The sequence below is a fragment of the Thrips palmi genome, unplaced genomic scaffold (genome assembly GCF_012932325.1).
Source record: "Thrips palmi isolate BJ-2018 unplaced genomic scaffold, TpBJ-2018v1 HiC_scaffold_16, whole genome shotgun sequence".
Lineage (NCBI taxonomy): Eukaryota > Metazoa > Arthropoda > Insecta > Thysanoptera > Thripidae > Thrips > Thrips palmi.
The window spans coordinates 5,691,903-5,719,049 of NW_023144625.1; the positions used below are offsets into that span (position 1 = coordinate 5,691,903).

At 45.8% G+C, this 27,147-nt stretch overlaps 3 protein-coding genes across 3 annotated transcripts in view; 1 reads left to right on the top strand and 2 right to left on the bottom strand.

Annotated features, from left to right (window-relative positions):
• Nucleotides 1-27,147, top strand: part of LOC117643136 (lactase-phlorizin hydrolase-like) — an 81,753-nt gene that overhangs the window by 19,951 nt on the left and 34,655 nt on the right. The gene's annotated exons all lie outside the window — the stretch shown is intronic.
• On the bottom strand, nucleotides 1,295-20,045 carry LOC117643139 (beta-glucosidase 7-like). The gene is made up of 6 exons (XM_034381837.1): nucleotides 19,898-20,045; nucleotides 9,697-9,948; nucleotides 9,172-9,269; nucleotides 2,641-2,775; nucleotides 1,990-2,180; nucleotides 1,295-1,431 (listed from the first exon to the last, which is right to left on the bottom strand). The coding sequence occupies exons 2-6, from the start codon at nucleotides 9,857-9,859 to the stop codon at nucleotides 1,428-1,430; spliced, it is 591 nt and encodes a 196-aa protein (XP_034237728.1). The 5' UTR covers nucleotides 9,860-9,948; nucleotides 19,898-20,045; the 3' UTR covers nucleotides 1,295-1,427.
• LOC117643142 lies at nucleotides 25,170-26,566 on the bottom strand. Its single transcript, XM_034381845.1, has 2 exons — nucleotides 26,309-26,566; nucleotides 25,170-25,730 (listed from the first exon to the last, which is right to left on the bottom strand). The coding sequence occupies exon 2, from the start codon at nucleotides 25,722-25,724 to the stop codon at nucleotides 25,374-25,376; it is 351 nt and encodes a 116-aa protein (XP_034237736.1). The 5' UTR covers nucleotides 25,725-25,730; nucleotides 26,309-26,566; the 3' UTR covers nucleotides 25,170-25,373.

The window sequence follows — 27,147 nt, forward strand, 5'->3', positions numbered from 1 at the left end:
AATGAAAAAAAAAGTTTGCAAGAGCCTCAGCTCCTCGCAACTGAAACGTACAGGGCCCAGACCAATTTTCTATTCTATGCTCAGTTTGGCTTCATAAATCATAACTTAAGAGCCTAAAAATTTTGTATCTTAGGTTATTCAAATCAATAATTAGGGGAGATATCACAGAATTTGGCTGTGATCATTCGCAAAAAACTGAAATGATTTAGGCCTAATTGGATGGCATTTTTCTGTTGTCCAAATCGCTGTTTCTTGCAATAATTCCGATATTCACAGCAGAAAAACTACTAAGATCATTGCAGAATTTTTTTATACAAAAACATTGCTGAGGAGCAAAGATTCGTGGGGATCACATTTTGAATATAGTCACACGTTTTTTAGGTAAAAGTATCGCAACTGGGATAACAGTGAGTGTGCTAAGTAGACAGTCAGGTTTGGAGTGTTACAGAAAATTCAAAAGAAGCATGGCATGCGTACCGATCAGATTTTCCTTTCCACGGCGGTGAAGTGCGGCAGCCTGGACCCCGTTGCGGCCCTCCAGGCGGCTGTAGTAGTCGACGCGCTCCCTCACGGGGGAGGGTAGTCGCCGAAGACCACGGGGGGGTACATGAGGCCCAGCATGAACAGGTTGGTGCGCTCGGCCGCCTGGATGTCGTCGTAAGAGGTCGTGTTGGGTGTGGCCCACAGCGCCAGCGCGGCAGTGCCGACCTTGCCTTCACATCAAAGCGAACACAATTTCAGGACTGAGTAGGGTACTTTTGACTTTTGAGAAGAGCGGAGACGGAAGTTAAGAAGAGATCAAAAAGGACAAAAGCCGTACTTTTGCAACAGTACACTCATTCTCACGAGTTTTGCGTACTTACTTTTTTCTTCTCGAGTTCTTCTCAGAACTTTTTTGTAATTTATTTAAAAACCGTCATTAGTACGGTAATAAGAAGTTGCCAAGTAATGCTTTGAAAAACAACAAAGTACTGTGGTTGCTAACAGAAATGCGTCTGCCAAGCGCAGATCCAGAGGAGGGGCGAAAGGACAATTCCCCCCCCCCCCCCTGTTAGATTGCCGCCTAAAAGATAGGCAAGATGCAACACTTTACCGCTGTCAATAGGCAAAAAATGATTCCCCCCCCCCCAAAACGGCGTCTGCTATAAGAAGCAGGCAGTAAAAACAGATAGAGAACCGTTCTCTCCAGACTGACTTAGCATGATATTCATAGGGACATGACCGATCTCATTCAGAGCATAAGAGAGGGAAATCTGGGTTACCTTGTTGGATTGCTTTATATTTCATCTGGTAGATCCGGTACGTCTTCATGTGCGCCAGGATGACATGGTGCACGCACTTGTAGTCATCGCCAGGGTTCTGGCCACCCCCTCCCATGGCGCTGCTCATGCAGTAGTAGTTAGGCTCATTGACGGTGGTCCACAATTTCACCTGTTTCGGAACCAGTCATCGCTAAGTCAGCGCACAGCTTCACTGCAAACCTGACTGCTTATTAGATATTCTCCGAATTCCTTTGTACTATTTTTGAACATGGTCTCACAGCACATGCGTGCTTTTCGAATAAATTTGGGCGCAGAATCGCACGAATTCGACAAAGTTCGCAACTTTTATATTGTGTGCGACCACGTACAAAATAGTACAAATGCGTTAAGTGTGCACGCCCTCACCAATGCATACCTCAGGTGCACACTTACCACTTCATGCTTGGCAAGCATTGCACTGGTAGAACTCAAGCGTACTTTTACGCCTTTCTTCAAGCGTAGTAGAATTACGCTCGGCTTCAAGCGTAGTTCTCCATTTCGCCTCTCTCCCGCCTATCTAAATGCATACGCTTGACGTCAAGCGTTAAGTCTTCAAGCGTAGTTGTATGCTTCAATGAAGCATACAACTACGCTCCAGTTTTACCAGTGTGCAAGCACATGGAGTGACGGGGCCAAGCATGCAGTCGTAAGTGCGTCTATTCCCGAGGGTGCATTTGCAAGTGTGTACTTCTCAGTTTCAGTTTGTAGTGTTTCCTCGGTCATCTGCGTTGAGTAATGCTCTGAAGCAATTACCCTGTCACCGAAATTCTCGAACAGGAAGTCGCCGTACTCAGCAAAGGCGTCAACCATTCTCCGATCCGTCCAACCTCCCGTTTTCTTTCGCACCTCCAAGGGAAGGTCGTAGTGGAGCATGGTAATCTGGAAGAAGAAGGAAGAAGGGCTCGTACCGTGAAGGCGAGGAACACAGCTCGCAATTCGCATGCCTGCAAAGCATCTAGCGTCCTCATAATACACTGCAAAATTCTACCAAATAGTCGAGCTTCTTCTGTAATGTTGCCGCAGGAACTTTCGCAAATTCCCGAAGATTGTTCACAAGTTCATGAAGAATCTTGAGAATTTCCGAAGAGACCTGCAGCAACTTTGTTTGAGAGGTACCTTTGTTAATGCCCAATCTATTTAGCACAGAGAACAAAGGAACTTGTCAGTAGAAAAACTCACATCTCTGAAAGTTGCTAGCAGTCCAATCGGACTAGGAATTCATTGTCCGCAATAGACCCCTTCAGTCATCCAATTAGTGTTCGCAACATTTGAAGCGACTAGTTCAAATCAATGGAGCACAAATTTTCCCAAGGAACGAAATACTTGTAACGACTCTCACCATTGGCTGGATGCCGTTGTCGATGAGCTCGTTTATGAGGTTGTTGTAGTAGTCGACGCCAGCCTGGTTGGGCTTCTTGCTGTCGCCGTCAGGCAGGACGCGCGGCCAGGACACGGAAAACCGATAAGCTTGCAGCTTGAGAAAGAGAACGTAGATTGGTTCATTCAGCATTGGATCCCACCAAATTACTATGCACACCAATTTATTATGTTCTTTTTTGTGCATAGCTTTGCACAAAATTAAACAATGAACATGCGTTTAAATACGCACCAATTTTATGTGTAACAGCGCACACTTTCGTGCTTAGTAGTAACGCACAAATTCGTGCATCTCAAACCGCATGCTCAATTTTGTGCAAAGCTTATCCACAAAAATGTACAATAGTATGTGTACTTCGGTGAATAAGCTTCGCGCAAAATTGAGCATGCGTTTTTAAATGTACGAATTTTGGCGTAATTAAGCACGAAAGTGTGCGTTGCTGCGGATGAAATTCGTGCTTATCGAAACGGATGTTCCATTTTGTGCTAAGCTGATGCACAAAAAATTTCAAAGTAATTTAGTGCGCTGGACGGGATATTCGGGTGATTCCATATCTAATGGGCACAAAATATGTTTGAGGATGAGACTGGACTGGGGTGCCTGGACCAACATTATATAAAACATGTGTGTCTTTAAGGAAAAGAGGTGCGACAATCATAGAGGTCCTACCTAGACTCTATTTATGTATGTGTTATTAATTGATGGTTGTTTCCCCAAATTGCATAAGATTGGATACAACCAGTGGTTCGTTTCAGCACACGAAAAAAAAAATTTTTAATTATGGACGCCCTTTGATTACTGAAGGGTTATTTTTTCCGTGGAGGGGTTGAATTTATGCAATATCCCCAGACGAAGGCCAAGTCCCGGCCAGTGGGCCATCACCCGGGCCCTCACCCCGGGCCCAAATCCGGCCAACACCCGGCCCAGGCCCCGGGCCCTCACCTGGCCAACACCCCGGGCCCAAATCCGGCCAACACCCGGCCTGGGCCCGGTCAACTCTGGCCAAACCCGGCCTCGGCCAACACCTCGCCATCGCTTGGCCAGCACGCGGCCCATTCCGGCCATACTAATTAAACGGCCGAAAAAGGGTATTTTCGCTGTCTAAAGCGCTTCCGAGGCTCCCCATAACACTCCCGGCGCCCTTTTTTGGTACCGCGGTATTGGGGTAGGCGAGCGTGTGTCGGGTCCGAAATGGCATACGATCATGTGTGGTCTAGTCCTTAATGGAAATGGTAAACAGTGGGTAGGCAGCCCCGCAGACAAGCCTGTTGAGCAGGCTGGCCTACGCTGTACCCCGGCAGGCGCTGGCTCGGCCCTGGCAAATGGCAACGCGGGTGACATGGCGATCAGGCACCCCTTTTCAGTGGTGTGGCCGGGGTTGGGCAGACCATTTACTATTGGACCTTGCACCACAAGCTTCAACTCACAGTTCGTTCTCTTCACTTTTTTTGGCCCGCCCTTCTATTCAAAAAATAGGGGGAGGGCCTATGCATTTGCCTTTGTGTCTGTGTGTTGTTGTTGTTGTTGTTGTTGTTGTTGTTGTTGGCGTCTGTGTACAAGGAAGGAGTTGAGCTAGAGTAACCAGATTTGGAGGGTACTTCAGGAGTACCGTCCAAACAAATAATCCGGTGGTGCAAATCCCGTCCGGGTCGCACAAGGGCTGCTGCAGGTGCATCATGGTTTACATGAGCGGGAGGGGGATTTCCGCCATTATTGGTGCTAGCAGGGCACATGGGGGTATTTTTGGAATCGGGGCGCCGAGACAAGATGAATGGACCTGGTCCCGACCTCATCGGCCGCTTTTACAAGTTGGCCAGACCAGGATCTTCAAAAAAGGGGGTCGACCGACTAAAAAAATTTATTGCAGATTTCGATTGGTCTCAGCAAGACCTTTTCAACGAGGGGTCGGAAAGGGGGTCCAGGAGCCCGACTTCGTCTATTAGTCACATCAGGATCTTGAAAAAAGGGGGTCGACCGACTGAAAATTTTTACTTAAGTTTTCGATAGGTCTTGGCAAGACCTCTTCAACGAGGGGTCGGAAGGGGGGTCCAGGAGCCCGCCTTCATGAGTCATGGGAAAAAGTGCGACGGTCTCGTTTTGCGCTCCTGCTGTGCCTCTATTGCAAGGAGTTGCAGTAGCATGGCAAATATGGGTATTTTCGGAATGGGGGCGAAGAGACAAATGGAATGGGCATATTCTTAGGACAGTTGGAGTAAAAAGTGTAAGGACTATTGCATATTGTGAATAGAAGGGCGGGCCTAAGTCACGATGGTACATCGATAACTTTGCTTTACCCGCTCACGGTGTGTGTGATGCGAGCGGGCCGAAGGCCCGGGCCTTCGACTGGCCAAGTTGGGTCTGATGCGAGGGCCGAAGGCCCGAGGAAAGGCCGCCGGCAGGCCAAGCTGGGCCGGCCCCCTGTCGAACCGAGTTGCCGGCGCAGCGAAGCGGAGCTGGCAACTCGGTTCGACGGAAGGGCGGGCCCTAGCTTGTTTATTTACAGTTTCTTCCCTAAATTGTGCGTTTTCAGGTGAGTTGGGTCAGGGCGGGGAAGAACTGGACAGGGGAAGAACTGCGCACCCCATATTTAACTTCGAATACAGTATTCACAGCTAAACAAAGTATCAAAAGTTGCTCCGTGCCATCAGCGGGTCCCGCACGATAGTTAAGTCTGTGCATACGGCATTTGAAGTAAAATATGGGGCGTCCAGTTCTTCCCCTGTCTAGTTTTTCCCCGCCCTGACCCTACCAAAGACCAATTGCCCGTCGGAAAAGTACGAAGGCCCGCCTCGGATCAGACGCAGTGGCTGCTTAAAGTCGGCCCACAACACGATTTTTCCAGGGCACTTAGGACGATTTTGATCAACTTTGAGACACTACTGCTCCCAAACTAAGGCTGATAATCGCACTCCGTAACAAAGGCATGCTAAAGGTAGGTCCAAAGACCAATTGCCTGTTGGAAAAAAACGAAGGCCCGTCTCCGATCAGGCGCGGTTTCTGCTTAAAGTCGGCCCAAAACACGATTTTTCAAAGGCATTTGTAACCGTTTTGAGCAACTTTGAGACAATACTGCTCCCTTACGAAGGTGGATAATCGCACCCCGTAACAAAGGCATGCTAAAGGAGGGGTCCTGTAGGGTTGCGAAATTATTCCTGGGGGTCGCGGAAATATTTGGCTGCAAATTTGGGGTCGCGAGCCGATAAAGGTTGAGAACCGCTGGGATATCCTGTAGGGCTGATGACTGCTGCTCCCTCAACAGTAGGTTGATCCAGATGGGCTGCGGTACTCACCTGAAAACGCACAATTGAGGGAAGAACTGTAAATAAAAAACTGAAGAGAACGAACTGCGTGTTGAAGCTAGTGGTGCAAGGTTCACTGCAAAAATACACTAATTTCTGGCAAAATTTTTATCAGGAATTTAGTGTACTTTTCAAGTAAAACGATTGTTGTACAAAGTACCAGGTGGCTCAGAAACCCCGAGACAAAATGATTGCAGGCTACACGCCTGCAGCCGTGCATGCGGGCTTGCCTACGCTCCGGTCTGCGGGCGCCGGGACGCTCCAGGGTGGCCACTCGTCCATGACGCACTGTCCACCGCGGCGCTGTCCTTCGCAGCGCCGTCGCCGTGGGGCTGTCCGCCGAAGGACAGCGCCGCGAAGGACAGCGCCGCGGACTGCGCCGTGCCGCGAAGGACAGCGCCGCGAAGGACTGCGCCGTGCCGCGGACTGCGCCGTGCCGCGGACTGCGCCGTGCCGCGGACTGCGCCGTGCCGCGGACTGCGCCGTGCCGCGAAGGACAGCGCCGCGAAGGACTGCGCCGTGCCGCGGACTGCGCCGTGCCGCGGACTGCGCCGTGCCGCGGACTGCGCCGTGCCGCGGACTGCGCCGTGCCGCGGACTGCGCCGTGCCGCGGACTGCGCCGTGCCGCGGACTGCGCCGTGCCGCGAAGGACAGCGCCGCGAAGGACAGCGCCGCGGACTGCGCCGTGCCGCGAAGGACAGCGCCGCGGACTGCGCCGTGCCGCGAAGGACAGCGCCGCGGTGGACAGTGCGTCAGGGACGAGTGGCCACCCTAGAGCGTCCCGGCGCCCGCAGACCGGAGCGTAGGCAAGCCCGCATGCACGGCTGCAGGCGTGTAGCCTGCAATCATTTTGTCTCGGGGTTTCTGAGCCACCTGGTACAATGAAGCCGGCACGATGAGCGTTGTGCCGACCAGGTCTCGTTGTGGTTTGTACAATACTCGTTGTACTTTCTACAATCCCTGTTGTACTTTTATTGTACAGTTGGCGATATTTCTATGTATCGCCGTTCTGAAGGCAATACTTTTCCGTAAGGCCGTTTATTGACAATACTTATTTATCCACCCCTATCCCTATCCACATTGTGACATTTGCAGTCAAAATCAAATCTAGCGACGGCGACGAGATCGGCGGGGGCGAGTGAATCAATACTTAAAAGGTGGGCAGCGTAGCAACTCTTTTTAGCTTGCCTCACACTTGTGATGGACTACTGAGACAACACCTGACATTCGCCAGACAAGGCAACTGCTTATACCGATGCACTTACGTTTGTGTCCATCCCCCTCACTGCCTTCCGTAGAACGGGGTAATATGAGACATGAAGGAAAATCGAGACAAAGCGCACTTTTTTCGGTTTTTGTCGTGTTGCTCTCTAGCGGTTGTTCAGAAGACTACCGTGAATTTTTTGTCGTGATCTAGGAGGCCGTGGCAGCTCACAGAAAACGCACGGAGGCTATCAGAGACTCGCCAGGGCTATTTAGAACCAAAGGTAAAAACTCTTAATTTTAACAAGTTTCATAAAGTTCGTAAAAACCTCCCCAGAAACCTCGGTTAGAACTTGGGTTCTCGTCCGAACGAGGTTTAAATCTGTAGGCAATTATGTCAACATAATCAGGACAAAATTTTGTTCCGTCATGTCTACTCTCGGGCTGCCTGTTCCAGATGGAATACAATTTTGTTACCTTGCAGGGAAAATATAGACACCTCTTTTCGCTTGAAATATGAGGCCAAACATACTCCACTGTTAATAATTTCAAGTAATAATGATTTTAACACGAATTTGTTTTGCTACCTGACCGGTATCTAAGCTCTTCGTTTAGTATTTTCATGTGACAGGCACAACTCATGACTTCTTATACATTTTTGAGCTCTCTTTAGTGACACCTATCTTTCTCCCCTCCAGATTTTATATCGTCTCCATTATAGGTTCCAATCATCTTTAAAATGAATGAAAAGAACTTAAAAAGCTCCAAACCCGCCTAAATGATTTAATTATCCATACTTCTTTAACATTTCTTTCTTTTGTCTCATGTTACCCCACATTGCAGGGAAATATGGGACGGCATTCCGAGAGTAATTGAAAGGTCCCTACTGCACCTAAAAATCTGAAATTTGGTGGGAGAGTAGCCAAAGGGTCAATGAACAAGTGATGAACACCTCAGTACCTCAAAATGAAATTAAAAGGGGGAAATCCACGAAAAACCTCGAAATTTGTCTCATATTACCCCGTTCTACGGTTCTAGAAGCTTCAGCAGGCGACCACAACCACGAAAGCCACGAAAAACAATGTTACGAAGTCATTGCGACTGACTTTTGTGTTCAAAAATAACAGGAATTCAGCGATTTTGTCATGTGACTTCATTAACATGCAAAATGCGCATTTTTTTGAATTTTTCCATCTTTTCCGGGGCTCTTGGAAAAATACGGAAATTTTCAGAAATTTTCTGCATTTTTCCCCGGAAATTTTCCGGCATTAGAATCACTAGGTGCCTGATCGCCATGTCACCCGCGTTGCCATTTGCCAGGGCCGAGCCAGCGCCTGCCAGGGTACAGCGTAGGCCAGCCTGCTCAACAGGCGTGTCTGCGGGGCTGCCTACCCACTGTTTACCATTTCCATTAAGGACTAGACCACACATGATCGTATGCCATTTCGGACCCGACACACGCTCGCCTACCCACTAATACCGCGGTACCGAAAAAGGCGCCGGGAGTGTTATGGGGAGCCTCGGAAGCGCTTTAGACAGCGAAAATACCCTTTTTCGGCCGTTTAATTAGTATGGCCGGAATGGGCCGCGTGCTGGCCAAGCGATGGCGAGGTGTTGGCCGAGGCCGGGTTTGGCCAGAGTTGACCGGGCCCAGGCCGGGTGTTGGCCGGACTTGGCCGGGTGATGGCCGGGCCTGGGCCGGGTGTTGGCCGGACTTGGCCGGGTGTTGGCCGGGTGATGGCCCACTGGCCGGGACTTGGCCTTCGTCTAGGGTAGGAAGAAAAGTTAAGTTTCCCCCAAAAAAAGTCGCAATAGACACACTTTTACCACCCGCACAGCTCAGGACAGAGCCCACCTATGACCTTACAAGTTCATAGGCATCTTCCTCTATCCTATTGGCACATACTTTAAATTTGGTCCGGAAAGAGCACATCGGAAAATAAATAAGTTATGATACAAGTCACAATAGGAGTCAACATTTCTGACTTACCTTCAGATCTTTTATTGCCCGAACGTCTTCCTTGTAGCGACGATAGGAGTCTGCCGCCCCCTTCGTATCCAGACCATCCAGCACACTTGGGCCCTTGCCTTAACAATCAAAATGTTATTTTCATTGGAATATTTATTGTCACGTTCGCTTAAATACGATGCCACATTTGTTTGAACGTGACACGATCGTCTGATAAGGTTGTCGTGGATCAACACTCAAACGAATGTGACATCGTTATTAAGGGGTACGATGGGGAAGGAAAGCACTACAGGGTAAGAAGAGTGCACCGTCATAGAACTGATGTCTTGACTTTGAGTTATTTCGAGTAATTTCAACTTAAGTTGAAATGAATTGAAATGAAAATCCGAAGGCGGAATCCCTATCAAAAAGGCGACGAGGATAACTGCAGGCCATGGTGTTGTGCGCACCCTGCACTTTTCTTCCCTAACCTACTCCTAAGCGAACGTGACAAAATTAACATTCTAACAAATATCACATTCGGTTGAAATAGTGTGTGCTACTCACCATCTGCGTTTTCCGACCCCTCGATCTGGAAAGCTGCCGAGCCGGCGCCAATGAGGAAGCCCTCCGGGATGTCGATGGTCGGGCCATCGAATGTTCTGCCGGCGAGACTCCCCCTTGCGTCCACGCTCAGCACGGACAGACAGAGCAGCCAGCACAACCACATACTGGCACTTCACAGCAAGTAGCTACGTCGAAGAACTGACCTTGGCGTGCGCAGCCTTCGTTTATATTGACTTGTTTCTTTTCGGTGCGCTGCAGAAAAGTACGTAGCGTGGAAAAATCGTCGGGGCGCACCTATCTGCTGATTCTGAAGTGCCACAGGCTGAAGATGGCCACAGATAGCAGGACTGAGTCACACCTCGCTAAGGCACTCAGGGTGTCTCTACTTCCGACATCACAACGCAGCGCCTGACTCCCGTTGAGGTTATGACGATCTTATGACGTTTCTGCGCGTCATTGGCAATGCGTTGCGCAGTTTTGATGAGCGAATCATACACTGGTAGAGCTATCACGGTAAAAACGTCCCCTTGGAATCCCCGGGATCTAGCAAAACCAAAAGAGTCCCTTGGAATTAGCTCAAATTCCAAGGGGTCCCCTTAAAAATTGGTCGGTTTGAGTAATTCCAAGGGACTCGCTTGGAATTCTGTAGTTTTCTAAGCAAGTCGCTTGAAATGCACTCTAAAAAATAATGGCATTTGTACTACACCGTCGTATGGTAAAAGTACCAACTTCGGTATGGGAAACGACAATCCTATACGTGATTTGGAAAATTCCTATGCTTTTCGTTCTTTTGCCAATGCGGTGTAGTAAAAATCCGAACCGGGTATAGGAATTTGATTTCCTGTACTCTTGATCGGTTTTTTGCCACACTTTTTAGTAGAAATCCTATTACGTACTTCAGGCCGTTGTATAGTGCTTTTCCTACAACGCATTAGTAAGAATCCCAAACATTTCTGAAAAATCTTTGGAGGAGAGAGGGGAACAAAACGGATATTCATGGTAACAGGCTGCACAGGGACTAAGGCGGCAAAACTGCCCAGAGAAAAGTAAACAAAAGCTCATGTGTTTCAAATCGTTCTTTAGAAATTGGCACTATAGACGATTCGTTAACACCGGTTTAAAGTTATTTTGTATCTTGTTCTGTCCCATTATCTCATGTGGTTTTGGATTATTTCGACTTCTTCAGTAAAACTTGAAATGGGTAAGTCTCTGAAAGTCGCGGAAACTCTGAGAACTATTTAAGCAAATGAGCTATGGTTTTAAGGGGGCAGTCTCGTCCCTGTACCCTTTTTTAGGGGGGTTTTCCCTCCCTCTTTTGATGACGATGATTTTTTAAATATACCTCTTAGAGACAAACGGTAAAAACCAAATAAAAGAACATATTTTTTACAACATTTTCAAAAAAAAAATTTTGTTTTGTCTTCAGTTGTAAGGGAGTTATAGGGAGTGCAACAAAAGCCGACAAAACATACAAAATTTCACTGCGCGACAATTTTCTCCGGAAGTTCTTAACTTTTTGGCAATCGGTTTGCGGCATCTTGAAGATGAAAACATCACCTTTACTTTAACCTACAATTGTCCATATAGCCCAAGGAAAACCTAAATTAAAACCGTTCCTAAGTTTGTATAGGTTTTTGGTTACGTTTTAAAAAGTGTAATCCTTGGGCTATATGGCGATTGTAGGTTAAAGTAAAGAGGATTTTTTTATCTTCAAGATGCCGCAAACCGATTGCCAAAAAGTTAAGAACTTTCGGAGAAAATTGTCGCGCAGTGAAATTTTTTATGTTTTGTCGGCTTTTTTGCATTTCCCCATAACTCCCCTTTCAACTGAAGACAAAAAAAAATATTTTTTTTGAAAATGTTGTAAAAAATTTCCCTTTTTTCATTTGGTTTTTTCCGTTTGTCTCTAAAGGTATATTAAAAAATCATCGTCATCAAAAGAGGGGGGAAAAACCCCCCCAAAAAAAGGGGGCAGGGACGAGACTGCCCCTTAAATCCTTGCGAAATTTTACGAGATTTTGGCGAGCGATAGCGAGCCCCTGCCGTGTTTGGGGCACCAAAAAGTGACTGGTCGTGCGTTGTCTGTCTGTAACTCACTCACGTTTCTCAGCAACTACCGCACAAATAGTTTCAAAAATTTTGCACCGGAAGGCTCCTAAAACTCCCCCAGGGGGAGTTTTTCTTATATTCACGATTACTACTGTTTGAAATATTTAAAAAATCTTTTTTAATTAGGTTCTTAGCGTGGTTAGGTTTGGGAGTGGGTGGCAGCTCGTAGCAATTTTTATCTTGCGGCCGCGACTCAAATACGGGACCTAGCAAAACATTGGCAAATAAAACAAACTAAAAAGCAGAAGGGCTTAGAAGTGAGTACGGTCATAGTTTTTTGATATTTTTGAATGATTGAAACCCCTCCGGGTGTCAACTCAGTGAAATACGGAAAATGAAAGTGACAATTATTACGCGGTTCGTCCGTCCGTCCGCCCCCTCCCCTCCCCCGCTACACCGCTACAGAGGAAATGTTTTGGTCAGTGGAGTGTGTTTGATATTTGCAAGAATGATTTGGTCTTTTTAACCTTTGTGAGTGTATTTCCATTTTTATTCTCAGACACTATACTTTTTAGTTGTTTGCTTTGCTCAAATAACAGTTAGAGAATAAATTAATACATTCTATAAGTACACTCTGGACACTAATGTTGCAAAAATAAATAGCCCTTGCTGACTCTTGGCACTGATTCTTGGAAAAGGCTTCATTGCAATGCTGTAAGTTTACTATAGTACTAATCTTAAAGATAACCATACGGTGAGTGAGTGGAGCGCATACAAGGTTTGACATTGACATCTGATTCAATGAGACGATTCAGTGACTTGATCATATGATTTCATGAGACGATTCTTTTAACTTCATCATACATCGTCTGCGACAACTGGTAATTTGTGTCGGTCAAGGTTTTAGTTGGCTCTCTTTTTAATTTACTTTGAATGTCAGGTAAATACTTATGCTATACTGTTTCAAAGATTAAATATCACATCATGACTATCATTATGAATAAGATTAACTTGCGTTTAGCAAAAAGTGGGCTCGACATCGGATTCTATGGAACAATTCATTGGATCTGATAGAAAGTCTTCTCCATAAAGTAGTTGCAATCAGCCTGCCTGTAAATGTGTCTCTTTTTAATTAATTCAGATAAATCAATATAGTTTCATCCGCTAGTTTAAAATAAAAGGAAGATAAAAGGCTTTATAGGTATTACTAATAACATTGTGTATTCATAAGTTCAACAACAAGGAGATATCAAATGGTAATTGAGGCATTTGTGAATCGTATTAAGCAATTCAATGCTGGCAGTTGAATGTTACTCGACTGAGTAACAGGGTCAGGGTTCATGGTACGACACCGTGAACAGGAAACATACTTAGAAATTGCGTTCATGTTAACAACAGCAGACCCATACTTATTCAACTAGAATTACATGATTTTGGGCCAAAATTTCCTCGGTGAGTCATTGACTCCTACAGTTTTTGGTGTGCTGATCACGAAAACGACTTCCAATTTCATCCCAGACCTTTTACTTTTCCCAAAATTTACCAATTTCGGACCAAAATTTTCAAGTCGAGTTTTACATAGTTTCCTGCAGTTTTTGGTGTGCTGATCACGAAAATGACTTCGGATTTCATCCCAGACCTTTACTTTTCCCAAAATTTACCAATTTCGGACCAAAATTTTCAAGTCGAGTTTTATCTAGTTTCCTGCAGTTTTTGGTGTGCTGATCACGAAAATGACTTCCAATTTCATCCCAGCCCATTACTTTTCCTAAAATTTACCAATTTCGGACCAAAATTTTCAAGTCGAGTTTTACATAGTTTCCTGCAGTTTTTGGTGTGCTGATCACGAAAATGACTTCCGATTTCATCCCAGACCTTTACTTTTCCCAAAATTTACCAATTTGTGACCAAAATTTCAATGTTTAGTTTCCTATTGTTTCCTGCAGTTTTCAGCAGGATAATCACGAAAATGACATTAAGTCCGGCCCTTTTGTTATGGAAGACCCCGTATTGGCCTTATTTTGCACATATTCTTCACCATCTCATATAAGAATGTGTTCAGACGCATCGCTCGCCTACTACTCGCCCAAACTAAACGGCGCGTACCCCTAGTATAATGGGACTGAAAATAAACGTAGCGCTCCAAAGCATTTTGACATCGTCTATTGTTAAGTTGCCTTGTAAAAACGTAAACTGTGGGTAAGGGTATGGGCAGGTTTCACAAACCTGCCGCTAGGTGGCGCTTGGAGCGCCGTGCCCGTTCACCAATAAGTATTTCCGATTTATGTTACTAAAGTAAATAATTTTCGACAACTATATCATCTGTTGCCTAAGTAAGTGTCAGCCCTAGCCGTTGGCTTCCAGTTTTAAACAAAATATGACACTATAGTCGAGAAAAACGCATCTCCATGTTGCCACTCGCTGGCGACTGCGGTCGGCCATTGGGTTGGGTGCACGCAAGATCCTCTTCATGTTTAAGAGGTCCACCTCGTCTGAGGGTTACCTAGACAGGACTGAACTGTCTTCCGAGTTTGAGTTTACCTCTACTGGAATCCTCACTCATTACTTCATTTTTGGAAATGCCTTCCCGTGAGATGTGACGCCATGTTTTCCCGAACGATGATCCACTAAACAAGCTTTCCTATGCTTGAATAGGAGTTTTACCGCCTCATGTAACGAAAATATCCCACAATTCGTATGGGATTTTTACCATACACGGTGTAGTATTTTTCCCACACCCTAATATAGTAGAAACCTAACAACATGTATAGGATTTTTGCCATATCGACACATGGTAAAATTACCATGTCCTGTGTGGGAAAAATCCTATACCGAATAGGTTAAATGCGTCCGATACTTTTATAGGATTTCTACCACAATTTTTTTTAGAGTGTGTGGCCGCTACACCTCGCGACTTTGACCTTTCATATTTTGTGAAATGGGGGATTGGGATTGTTTGCGTGATAATAGGTGTTGATTTCGTTCAGTTGTCAAAGCAAGAAAAACAATAGAAGCTATTGATACCGTAAAAACTAATCGTGAAAACAAGCAGTGCCGAAACCTCACTTTCATGTCCGCGTCCCCAGCCCGAACTTCCAAGGGAGTCCCTTGCTTTTATCAATTTTCAAGGGAGTGCCTTGAAATCGACACTCAATTTTAAGGGAGTCCCTTAATTTTATTCCCTTGGATTAGAAAAAATCCCCTTAAATACCAAGGGGACGTTTTTACCGTGTAAAACGTAATTTTATGCCGTTCTTCAAGTGTAGTGGCTGCTAAGCTAGACTGCAAGCAGAGCACGTCACCCAGTGGGGGTTCGCCGGTTCGTCTTGCAGACTGCAAGACGATTAATGAAAACGATTCGTGCTCTCACCTAGATTCAGTCAGCACTCATTTTTTTCCCAACAGTTGTTATGATTTCGCGAACAGAATTGCAATTAAAAACAATAAATGGTAGCTCTTTCCGAAACATTTACAGCACATCGCGGCACCTCGTCATATATGAGAAAGTACCTTTTTAAACAGTGCGGCGACCGTACCAACAGTCCTACTGACAGAGGTTTCTCGGCTCCCTGCCCGCGCCCGTTCCGCCTTCCACACCAGTGCTGTTAAAGTTAATTTTACGATTAACGAAGTTACTTAACGCCGTTAACGTTAATTGACGAATTAACGTTAAGGTAAAAAATCAATTGTGGGTCACATTTTTGAAAATTCCAAATTAAGGCCTTTAATTTTGACCTGGTGACAAAAGTGCATGTGCGGCCTTTAACTATGGTCCTTGGACTACGTTTTGCAGCATAGTAGCCCCGTCTATCATCCATATTTACTAAGCTGTGGCTGTTATAAAAATAGTCTGTTTTGGCCCACAATTGATTTTTGGAACCAGTTGTGGGTCAGCATTGTAGAAAGCTCAAATTTGGATATGATTTGCTTAAATGCGAGAGGAATTCACTTCTGAATTTATTTTTCGGAATCGTGAAAACTGCAGGATCTGTAGTACAATGAATCAATTCTGGGTCATATCAATTGTGGGCCATTTCGTCTTTTTGCTTGTAAATTGACCACTTTTGCAAGATATTTTCTTATTTTTATTAATAAAAGGTCCCTGGTTCTCAATAAACCAAGCAGGCACGTTTTTCACTCAAAGAGGAAAAATACATAAACCGACATAAACAGGCTTATTTCACTGTGAGACAGATGTGAGTTAAACGTCCTGGACTAGAGACGAAACTTTTATAGTGCATATTCTAGGGCCGCCGGTGTGGTAGACAATCCAACACCACACCCTGTCATTGTGAGGTATTGCTACAGTTTATAATCTATTTCAGTCAGAATATTTAGTCTGTAGGGATTGATTTGACTCCTACAGGGCCGCACTGGCCTCGGGTGCCTAGCCTGCAGTTAGAGAGCGGTCCCCTTCCGGGCGCTATGTAAGCCCCGCAATGCCCCCTTCCCAACAAAAAAAGCCTTATGGCGGACCGGAAGTAAGAGCTAGCGTTGTCATTCGGGGCTGTAGCCTAAGCTTAACAACCTTCGTATCGTAGTACTATATGTGACTGAGCAGAAAAATGGAATTTACTGTGATACATCAGTCATTCAGAAGCGCAGAAAACAAAAAATATTAGAAAAACTACCGCAAAATTCGTCAAAAATAACGGGTCGGACATGGTAGCGAACGCTACTTTGCCATCACCCGCGCACCATGGCATCGAATGATTTCGGCTGTACTATGGTAAATTTATGTTCCCTGACCTATTATGAACCTAAATCAGCAAGGACGTCCCGTTTTACCTCGTAATAGCTTCACGGTGGCAATTTGAAAAACAAACGATTTTTCGGCTCGTTGGATGGGCGCATTTTTCGCGACTTTTTGAAGGGCCTTCCTTTGAAGCCTGATAGGAGCTGTTACAGTCGTCGCTCGGACATACACGCTATTTGGGGAGACAAAGAAAGGTTGGAGGAAGGTCTACCGCGAAATTCAAATCGATTCAATCTCCGCCGGGGTTGCGGTGACCCGTCGAAAGAAATGACCCACAATTGATTCGTGACCCACAATTGATTTTTTACCTTACTTTACACTCACGCTAAAATCCGTACTAAGTTTCTCAAGCATGGGTACAAATTTTGTTTTGTTTGTAATAGGAGGAAATGGTTTGTGAATTCGAACTATTATTTTCCAACGAATTTGTTACAACACGGGGTAAGCCTTCAAGGGTAGGATAGTTTGCGTTCCACTGTGCACATTAAACAAACGTCATGGGACTTCTTTTTTCCCATGAACGATATGCAATTTTCAGCGCATTCGTCGGTAAAACAATTTTGTGTCCACCACTTCATACAAATTGGCCGGAGCCTGTTGCAATTTGCTGGTTCATTGGAATTTGTATCACAATCGTATTACCAACGGATGTGCCAAAAATTGCATCACTCATGGGACAGAAGAAGTCCCATGACACTTTAGCGTATGGCCCTTCACGTATACAGGCCCTTGCTATTGACATGAGTAGACAGTGATAAAGCCGATTTGCTTGAGGGACACCTGATCCATCTGACTCAATACCACCTGCAGGTGTGCCTTTTAGGACATAACCAGAGCATCTCGTACCTAATCTTTCAGTGAGATTGAGAAGCATCTTGTTGTTCAACGCACGCAGGTGCGCCGGAAGTTCCTTGAAGTGCATGTCGCGGGTCACGCTTAAAACCATTATGAGCACATACAAACTAATTTTCTTTGTTATGCGAAGAGATAGTTTTAAATTACGAAGTATTTTATTAAGTTTATGCATGCTCAAAATAGTTTGTGATTACAAGCTGCTTTTCTTTGTAAGGCCCAAAATAGTGTGTAAGGTTTTCAAAGTGTTTGGGAGGGGGTGGGGGTGTCTTTGCTTTCCCCTGAAAGGTGTGCCACAATTCACTCTTTCCTCCACTAAGTTGACAACTCTCGCAACGTCCCCTGCCTCCCGAAACCATCTCTTTACTAAAGCGCTTGCTGAGAGCACTTACGTGTGCACGCTGAAAACCTTACGAACTATCTTGTGCATACCGTTCATAACACATAAACTACACGGTACCCAGGAACTCCCTGGAAATCCCGATAGGCTTCCTGAAAAAAACAGGAACCGTTTTTACCGTTTAATTTACTTTGTATAAGAAAAAATAGTTCGTAACTTGCTAACTACTTTCTGGGTAAGCTGACGTATGTCCAAAATACTTTGTTATATGAAGCTATTTGACTTCGCACGGCTTCAATAGTTAGTAAGGGTTTCAGAGTGTATACTCACTACACACTTAAAACATATAAGTGTGTTTTGAGTACACGCTTAAGTTTTCCGCGTGGATCCGCTCTTCACTGCGCGAGAGAAAATCAGATAGCGGTTTGCGAGTCATTCAAAACCGAATAGAATCAGGGATGATCTAAGTCGAAAACACCGTTGAGAATCGGCATGACGAAAGGAACCCATCCAAAGGCCACCGTGGCTAAGTTGTCTCTTAGCATTCCTCTTAAGGATACTGTAAAGTGAAACAAGCATGTCCTAGAAATATTTGTCACAGGAAGATCATTTTGTGGTCAAAATTCAACCACTATAAGATGAATTAATTCCCAAAGTTGGGGGCCCCTACTCCTATTAGTTTCTGAGTTATGGAGGTTTACATAAACTTTTAGTCGTTTCTCCCAAATTCTCTTCACGACAAAGGACTAGCTACCCAGGCCTACTTTAATTTTTCCTCAAATTTGTGAGATTTTGACCCATTTTGGTCTTGGTTTTGTTTTTTCAGGAAAACGAAGGCAGATATTAAGGGAAGGTGGGGTACCATGTGACGGTTTCTGTTCAACTGCCCGGCAACCCAATAATACCAATCACATTACATCCATAAGTTGACATGTGAACAAAATGATTCTTCACCGTATAATTTCTGTTGAGATTTCTAATTTATCAGTTTTGGTTGCTGAGTTATACCGAGTTGAATGGGCCTAAGTCAAAGTGTCACTTCGTAACCCACGCAGTACACCATGTGACAGCCTTAGTGCACCATGTGACAGTGGCCTTTTGTCAGGGTTTAAATCCTATTCAGCGTACCTATGTGCAAAGAATGAATGTAGAAGTCTTCCAGCTTTTTATTTTCGTTGAGTTTATCAATTTATCATCTTTGGTTCCCGAGCATTGAGTGAATCGTGGAATCCCATAGCGAATGACAGTGGTGTCACGTGGTGCCCAGATCAGCAGTTTTAGGGGAAAAGTTTATGCCGTAGAGAATCGAGCCAAAGCTTATTTAGAGCTTAAAACATCAAAGAAGAACATCTTGCATGGCTTATGTCCTTAAAATGTATTTTAAAGGTAAAAAGCGGACGCGGCGGGAAATGGAAAAAGTTTCCAATGAGCTATTTTAAGACGGTTTCCAATTCTGATCGCTACCATTTCCGTCCTTTTCGAAGGAGAGTCACGACCTATTCGCCCCGCAAAGCAACCGAGAGATGGCACCACAGTCGCGGCTGCTGTGCCTAGGGTTTTTCAAGCAATCCGGGTGGTGGTGGGGGCGATGAGCCTTGCTGGTGGAGGCCGTGAGGTAGCCCCGGTAGCGGCACAGACCCGTGCGTCTTAGCGTGTCTGGCCCGCCTGGCCCTGGCCAGAAAACCCTACCCAGGGAGCTGGCGACGTAGTTCCGACGGTCGCCGCCAGAGCTGCCACTTTTGCTTTGCGGGGCGAATTGCACGTCGATTCTCCTTCATGATACCTTCCTTTGAGTCTTCTTACCGCTGTTGGATAGCAGGCCGTTTGGGAGAAAAAGCCAAAGTCACACGGTGGCCGTGTCACATGGTACCCCACCTTCCCTTACAAAAAGGGCAACACTATTTTTTCCTATTCAAATATAGATAAAATTGCCAGAATCTGAAGACTGGGTAGCTAATCCTTCGTCGTGAGGAGAATTTGGAAACGACAAAAAGTTTATGTAAACCTCCGTAAGTCAGAAACTAATAGGAGTTGGGGCCCTAGTCTTAGGGTATGAGTTTATGTAATAGAAAGGAACTTTTACCCCTAAATTGAAACATCTGACACAAGTATTAAAAAAAATGTCATATGGCCACTTTTTTCCACTTTACAAGAACCTTAATTGTGTATGAATCAATCTTACTACAAATCGTTTGATACTTCACCTATTTATTCATCTTTTGTATTCAAGTAGAGGAGTCCGTGACACATCGCCGCAAAAGAAGTATAGTCACGAGAGGGAATCGCACCCAAAGCAAACCGCGCGTGCCGCCGAGCGCAGAGACAAAGCTGGTCTACGTCTGCGAAAAGCTGATATGGACGTCGGGGCGGGCGGCTTGGAAGGCGGCGACGGCGCGCCCACACGCCGCCTTGTCGCCAGCGGCCCCCCGGCGGCCCCGGTCGTCGTGGAACACGCTGAGGTGCAGGCGGCGCAGGCTCGGCAGCGTCTCGCAACTGGACAGGGCGCTGGCGAAGCGGGCGACGTCGCCCGAGCTGCGCACGGCGAACATGAGCCGCAAGCCGCGGACGCGCGGCCAGCCGTGAGACGCCTCCACGCACGAGCCGTTGGCCACCACCTTCGCGGGGACAAAAGATACAGGAAAATGAGACATACCCTTGCCGAAGGGCTCGTTACGAAGTTTCAACATTATATAAATACGTGGACACTTGGTGGACATTGTATTTCAGATATATCGAAAGTCTCTAATTTGCAGTGAAGATACTTCATGAACCTTTTAGGTACCTCTGCAGTTAGGATAGTTCTTAATCTGCACTGACAGTTAGGATTGTCTTGGATCAGCTCTGGCAGTTAGGATTGTCTTGGAACTGCTCTGACAGTTAGGATTATTCTTTTAGGACGCGTCGAATTAGCCTCAGTACAGTACGCACACCAAATACCATGGGACATTTTTTATCGCATGGATGATGCACTTTTAGCACATCCGTCAATGATACAACTTTGGACAATTTTTGTAACCCCGGTGGACACAAAATTGACGCCCTGGATGTGCTTAAGATTGCATCATCCAAGGCACAAAAATAATTCCCATGACGTTAGTGCGTATACTGAAGTGTGTAATAGAGTAACTCCACCCCAAGGTGGACCGAGATCTGGGATTGGGTCACGGATTCGGTTCAAACTTTGTGGGTTCAATAGGTACCACTAGGACCTATCAACCCTAAAAGGAAAGTTGGCTAGCTCAAATAGAACCTGAGATATTTGCATTTTTCTAAATTTGACTAATTTAGCGGAAAAATGTCGCTTTCTGATTTTTTTATGGTAAAAGTTGTTTGCTTAGTTCTGGCTTATGTTTCTTCTTTCTAGTCATAAAAAAAGAAGAAAAATGGTGGTAGGCCAAGTTTTGTACGTTGCTTGGTTTGGGCTACTCGAGCAATTTTGTATAATTCATCGAAACTCTCATACCCAAAATACTCCACCTTGGATTTGACCCTGGTAAGTCTCATTTCACTTCTTTTACTCTAATAAACAATTGCTATATAGTCCCTAGCACCAACAATTCCATTTAAGCCAAAAAAATTAAAAACACAATTTTTCAATTTTCTACTTTGACCTATTATGGGCGCTTTTGTCAAGATTAGGGCTTCTACATGATCTTGGGTTAAAGGAAAGATCCTCCCTGCCCTCAAATTAGATTGTATCAACACAGACAAAGAGACCCAAACTCAAGGTGCACTAAAAATTTATAAGGAAATTGTTTCGAGCAAATTTTGCAAGTTTACGAGGGGTGTGAGGAATTTAAATCGGAGGAAAATGTGATGCTTCAGCCAAAAGTGGATTTGTGGTTCATTAGTTAGCTTTCTCTGGTAGGATTGGTGCTCTTTTAACCATGAGAATGTTCCTCCTTGATAATCAGTGATAAAACCCTCACTCGGTATAGGGTTGTTGGACTTACGATTTCAACGCATTAACAAAGTAATGACCCATTTATTTAGGTTGTTTGCAACGTATAAGTTCAACCGCTTAGTCTCTATTACTCAGCCTGGTTCCATTTGGTTTGTTAATTTTTGAGACCAACAGGATGACTTAAGACCAAGGGGTTCAGCTTACACGTTGCGAACAACCAAAATAAATGGGTCATTACTTTGTTAATGCGTTGAAATCGTAAGTCCAACAACCCTATACCGAGTGAGGGTTTTATCACTGATTATCAAGGAGGAACATTCTCATGGTTAAAAGAGCACCAATCCTACCAGAGAAAGCTAACTAATGAACCACAAATCCACTTTTGGCTGAAGCATCACATTTTCCTCCGATTTAAATTCCTCACACCCCTCGTAAGCTTGTAAAATTTGCTCGAAACAATTTCCTTATAAAATTTTAGTGCACTTTGAGTTTGGGTTTCTTTGTTTGTGTTGATACTATCTAAATTGAGGGCAGGGAGGATCTTTCCTATCACCCAAGCTCATGTAGAAGCCCCAACCTTGACAAAAGCGACAAAATTAGGTCAAAGTAGAAAATTGAAAAATGTGTTTTTGATTTTCTGGCTTAAATGGACTTGTTGGTGCTAGGGACTATATAGCAATTGTTAATTAGAGTAAAAGAAGTGAAATGAGACTTACCAGGGTCAAATCCAAGGTGGAGTATTTTGGGTACGAGAGTTTCGATGAATTCGACAAAATTGCTCGAGTAGGCCAAACCAAGCAACGTACAAAACTTGGCCTACCACCATTTTTCTTCTTTTTTTATGACTAGAAAGAAGAAACATAAGCCAGAACTAAGCAAACAACTTTTACCATAAAAAAATCAGAAAGCGACATTTTTCCGCTAAATTAGTCAAATTTAGAAAAATGCAAATATCTCAGGTTCTATTTGAGCTAGCCAACTTTCCTTTTAGGACTGATAGGTCCTAGTGGTACCTATTGAACCCACAAAGTTTGAACCGAATCCGTGACCCAATCCCAGATTTCGGTCCACCTTGGGGTGGAGTTACTCAATAGTAATGCCAAAATCGAGGGCGTAAACACACGGTAAAAACTCTCCACACAAAAACTCCGTGTTCCGCGTGATACACATAATGCAATTTTGGGTCTTCGACAAAATTTAAGCATTTGAATGCCGTAATGCGTGGTATTACACGTATAATACCACCGTGACCCCTCGGCCGAAATTGGCTACACACTTAAAACCCTACAAAGAACTGCTCGTTGTAATACAAAGAAAACGGAGGCTTCACAGCCTACGAAGGAAATCAATTGTGATACAAGGAAAAAATCCTTCGCAGGCTGCGAAGAAGTTTTTCGTAGGCTACAAAGGATTTTTCCTTTGCAAACAAAATCCTTTGTATTACAAACGATTTCCTTCGAAGGCTGCGAAGCCTCCGTTTTCTTTGTATTACAACGAGCAGTTCTTTGTAGGGTTTTAAGTGTGTAAACAAGTTCATTTTGTTTCTCATCACAAGACAGGGAGAAGTATTTCTCGCCCAAGTTTGGTCAGCACTCACACTCTAAATGTCTTACAATGAAATTTGACCTATGTTATTCGTATGTTACAGTGAATTCGGCGCAAGCATAATACGAAGCAATATTCCTTCGTAATACGAATCTTTTTACCTTTTTCATTGTAAGATACAAAGAAAAGCCTTCGTAGTACGAAGAAAACCCACCTTCGCATTATGCTTGCGCCATTTCCTTCGTATTATGGGAAATTTCTTCGAAAGACATTTAGAGTGCACACCATTCAATCAGTCCCACGCTTACCTCACGCATCTCAGCGCACTCCGCCAGGCGGTCGAGCACGGCGCCGGGCACGGCCTCGAAGGAGTCGTGCTGGTAGTGGCGCAGCGAGGCCGCCGCGCCGCGCAGCAGGTCGGCCACCAGGGCGGGGGGCGCCTCGTCCACGAAGCGGAACGGGTCCTCGGGGTGCATGGCGCTCACCGTGAGGCGGCGCAGCGTCGGCAGCCCGTCCCGCAGCTCCCCCGCGTACGGGTGCTCGTCCAGCCAGTCCAGGTGCAAGTGCTCCAGCCGGCGCAGCCCTGCCACCACCTGCAGGGGCGACCGGCAGTCGCTGTCGAGCTGAGACAGGCAGGAAAGATGCAGGGATCCTTAACTTAACATTTAACTTAACACTGCTTTCATGACGTAACATAAAACAATGTTCGCTGAAGGTTAAGGGCACGGACTTATGAAAGTACTTGCAAAAGAATATCCACACAAATTCGAGACATAAAAAAATAACCTACCCTGAAAAGATGTTATAAGTTAAGGGTAGTAACTTTAACTCTTATGATAACGTTATGATGCCCTTATAAGGTAAGTTAAGGATCCCTGGAAAGATGCATGTTGAACGACTGCACTGGAATCAAATAATTGGCAAAAATCGAACTGGAAGAAGTCCCTCAGTCCGCAAAAATGAAGATATCGCAACCCCGTTTGCGCCAAAATATAGGTAATTGAAGTGGCTATCTCATGAACTACAACCATGAACATCAAGCAATAAAAAGTACAAAATTTTACGAAAAAACCTGTTTTGATCGTTTTTGCAAAATCCTCAGATATTGTTTTTGAGCGTCCGATCCACGCCGTTCTGGGCTCAAAATGCTTCTTTTCGTAAGGTCTGAACTCATCATATGTTTTAACGTAGAACAACGCGTGTGGAAGCAATCGCACAAGTCAGTTTTCGGCCATTTTCAGTGTCTTGCCCCCTTAAGCGACTCGGGAGCTCACAACGCGTAAAGAGTTTTGGCCGCCACCCGCGGTCTCCTGTGCACTGTGTGTTGCTACCCTATGCGCTCACCTCAAACTGGGAATGGTCGTTGATCCAGATGCTGAGCGCACGGAGGTGTTCACGACTGCGCCACAGGAGGTCCAGGACCACGGTGGGATCGGGCAGCAGCCAGACGTACTCCTTGAGGTCGAGGTGGCCGGTGACGACGGCCTTGCTTCGCCCCAGCGCCGACGCCAGCCGGCGATCCCCAAGGCGAGGGTCCAGCACCAGGTTGCGGAGCGCAGGGGCCAGCAGCAGCAGTCGCGCCTGTCGTCACCACCACTCTTAAAAGCCTACGAGGCATTTACTTCATAACTACAAAGAAAATAGAGGCATTGTAGAATTGCTTCGTATTATGAAGAAATGCTTCTTATTATGCTTATAATGTTGTACTCGATGCGCGGGCAGTGACACGTGAAGCTTTCCGCTGCTTCAGTTTGTCGAGTGGCACTGTGGTAAAAAGGTACGGAAAATTCTGTTAATTTTTTTGCCAGGTTTCTCCGTAAGCCTCTTATCAATATTCTCCGTACTGGAAGAGCCTAGGGAGAATATTAACAAGGGGGCTACGGAGAATTACCACAAGCTGTTTTCAGAATTTTCCGTAGCTTTTTGCAACATGTGAAGTTGGAGCCGGAGCCCGATCAAGACAAAAGTGCATTGAAGAAGAACGTGTGGGGACAGGAGCCTAGAGCGAGCCAATCACTAAACCAATGTCAGTTGAAATGAATAAATAAATTTTTTATTTTTCGCGTGAACAAAATCAGTATTTACACTTCATGATGTCTTCGCTATCACATTCAATAATCGATCGGTTTTGACATTATGGACCTAACTCTTTAGATTTAGGAAAGACGGTAGATTTTGACCAATTTACAGGTATCATTTGAGGGATGGCGATGTTGGGTCGACTAGGAGAGCTAGAACCTCCTCTGGAAGCCGACGTTGAAAGAGTTTTCGCCTTGGCCTCTGCCGGGGCCGCTGAGCACCTGGCTGCGTCCGGCGCCGGCGAACACGCGCGAGTTGCCGTCCCTGGACTGCCACACGTCGGTCTGCGCGCGGATGTTGCCCGTGACGGACCCGGGGCCGTAGCCCACGCCGCCGCCGATCTCGGTGTTCCGGCGGTCGCCGAAGTTGTGGTTGATGCCGACGTTGCCCGAGCGCAGGTTGCCGCCGCCGAAGGCCTTCGTGTCGCCGTCGCCCGGCATCGGCGACGCCGTCGTCAGGGTCGCGGCGACGCACAGCAGCAACAGGGCGGACAGGGACTGCATGGTCAGCTGCAAAGGGGGCCTTGTTAGTGACTGTCATCACTCTCATTCCAGGAATAAGACTTCACGTTGAAACGAATGTGACAAAATGTATCGTTCCTTCGAGCATTGTGTCACAGGTGTCACATTCGTTTGAATGTGAAAGCTCCACAAATTAGCATATTCACATTCAAACGAATGCCCTTAGAGGGCTGCTGATGCCCCTAACGGCGTAGCTTTATGGCCTTTGTTTTACCAGTGTAGCTGCTGAACGAAGTTGAGCATGTGCGTGGAATGCACGAATTCATACGCAAAAACGCAAGTTTTCTCATTTGTGCGTGTTAGAACGTACGCTCAATGTCGTAGGAAGGCTACGCACTAACAATTACGTAGCCTAATTTACAAATTATTTTTTCGTTCAAAAAAATTAAAAGTTTGTTCCCTACATATGCTCAAAATACTTTGACAGGTTTTAAGCGCGCAAGCTACATGAAGCCAGCTCAGCGCTGACGCTGTATACACTGCACCGCCCTCGAACATCAACACACTACAGCCGAAGTAATCAGCACTAGTTTGACATTGAACCGCTCGTCGCATGTGGTACTTACTGGGTTAGGCGCGCTGCACACTGGGTTGGAAGCGAGGACAGAAGAGGTACTCGCGGACGCTGCGGTGGCGTGGAGTGACTGATGCAGGGAGGGACGCTGCCCCCCGTTTTATACGGCATCTCTGCGCTTGGCAGCCGTGTTTCCCTTACTGCCCCTCCACTCAATCCTTCCGTCTTGTTCGGGGATTCACCGCCTCGCCACGCTGTCGCAGCGGCTGTCGCGCCGTCCACGCAAGTTTCTCAGAAAGTGACTGCGATTCCGACCCGCAACGCCGGGGTGGGTCACGGCAGTTCATGCCAGTCGCCGCGGTGGCGGGCGCGCGCTACTGTACTCAAGGCGGGTGTTCCCCTCGGACTCGCGGCGCCCTGGCCCCGAAGCCGAGCCGCTACTGTACTCGAGGCGCCCGCCGCGCCGTAGCTCTACAGGGTCAACTGTCGGCTTCACATGAAGTCGCCTGCATTTGAGTTTAACTTCAGTCAAAGTTCATTATTTCGGACAAACGCCCCAATTCCAGACGAAGCACAGACACGTATTTTTGCCTGCCCCACTTCTTTTCTGTCACACTTTTTGTACCACCGAAAATAGGTAAAATGTCTCACCTTTTGAATTTCAGGGGACACTTCATCCGCAAAGGAAACTAAAGTGTGGTAAAGAGAGTCAGGATCGAGAGGTGAAAATTCAAACCCCATTTTCTCGTCGTCTCAAAAAAAGAAAAAAAAAACCTAACGACAGAACACTGTACATGAAAAAGAACTCATATAGCACAAATAATATTAAGCTTACAGGGGTGCCTATAAATTTATGCCGATCGGAATGCGTCGGTAAACCTTCTCTGCAAA

What these genes read in the sequence shown, in the direction of transcription:
- LOC117643139 (XM_034381837.1), bottom strand. Translation starts at nt 9,859, where the DNA reads ATGTGGTTGTGCTGGCTGCTCTGTCTGTCCGTGCTGAGCGTGGACGCA. An exon ending in GGGGTCGGAAAACGCAGATG is followed by an intron (nt 9,270 to 9,696) that starts GTGAGTAGCACA and finishes TTGATTGTTAAG; the next exon opens with GCAAGGGCCCAAGTGTGCTG. An exon ending in ACAACGGCATCCAGCCAATG is followed by an intron (nt 2,181 to 2,640) that starts GTGAGAGTCGTT and finishes TTCTTCTTCCAG; the next exon opens with ATTACCATGCTCCACTACGA.
- LOC117643142 (XM_034381845.1), bottom strand. Translation starts at nt 25,724, where the DNA reads ATGCAGTCCCTGTCCGCCCTGTTGCTGCTGTGCGTCGCCGCGACCCTG.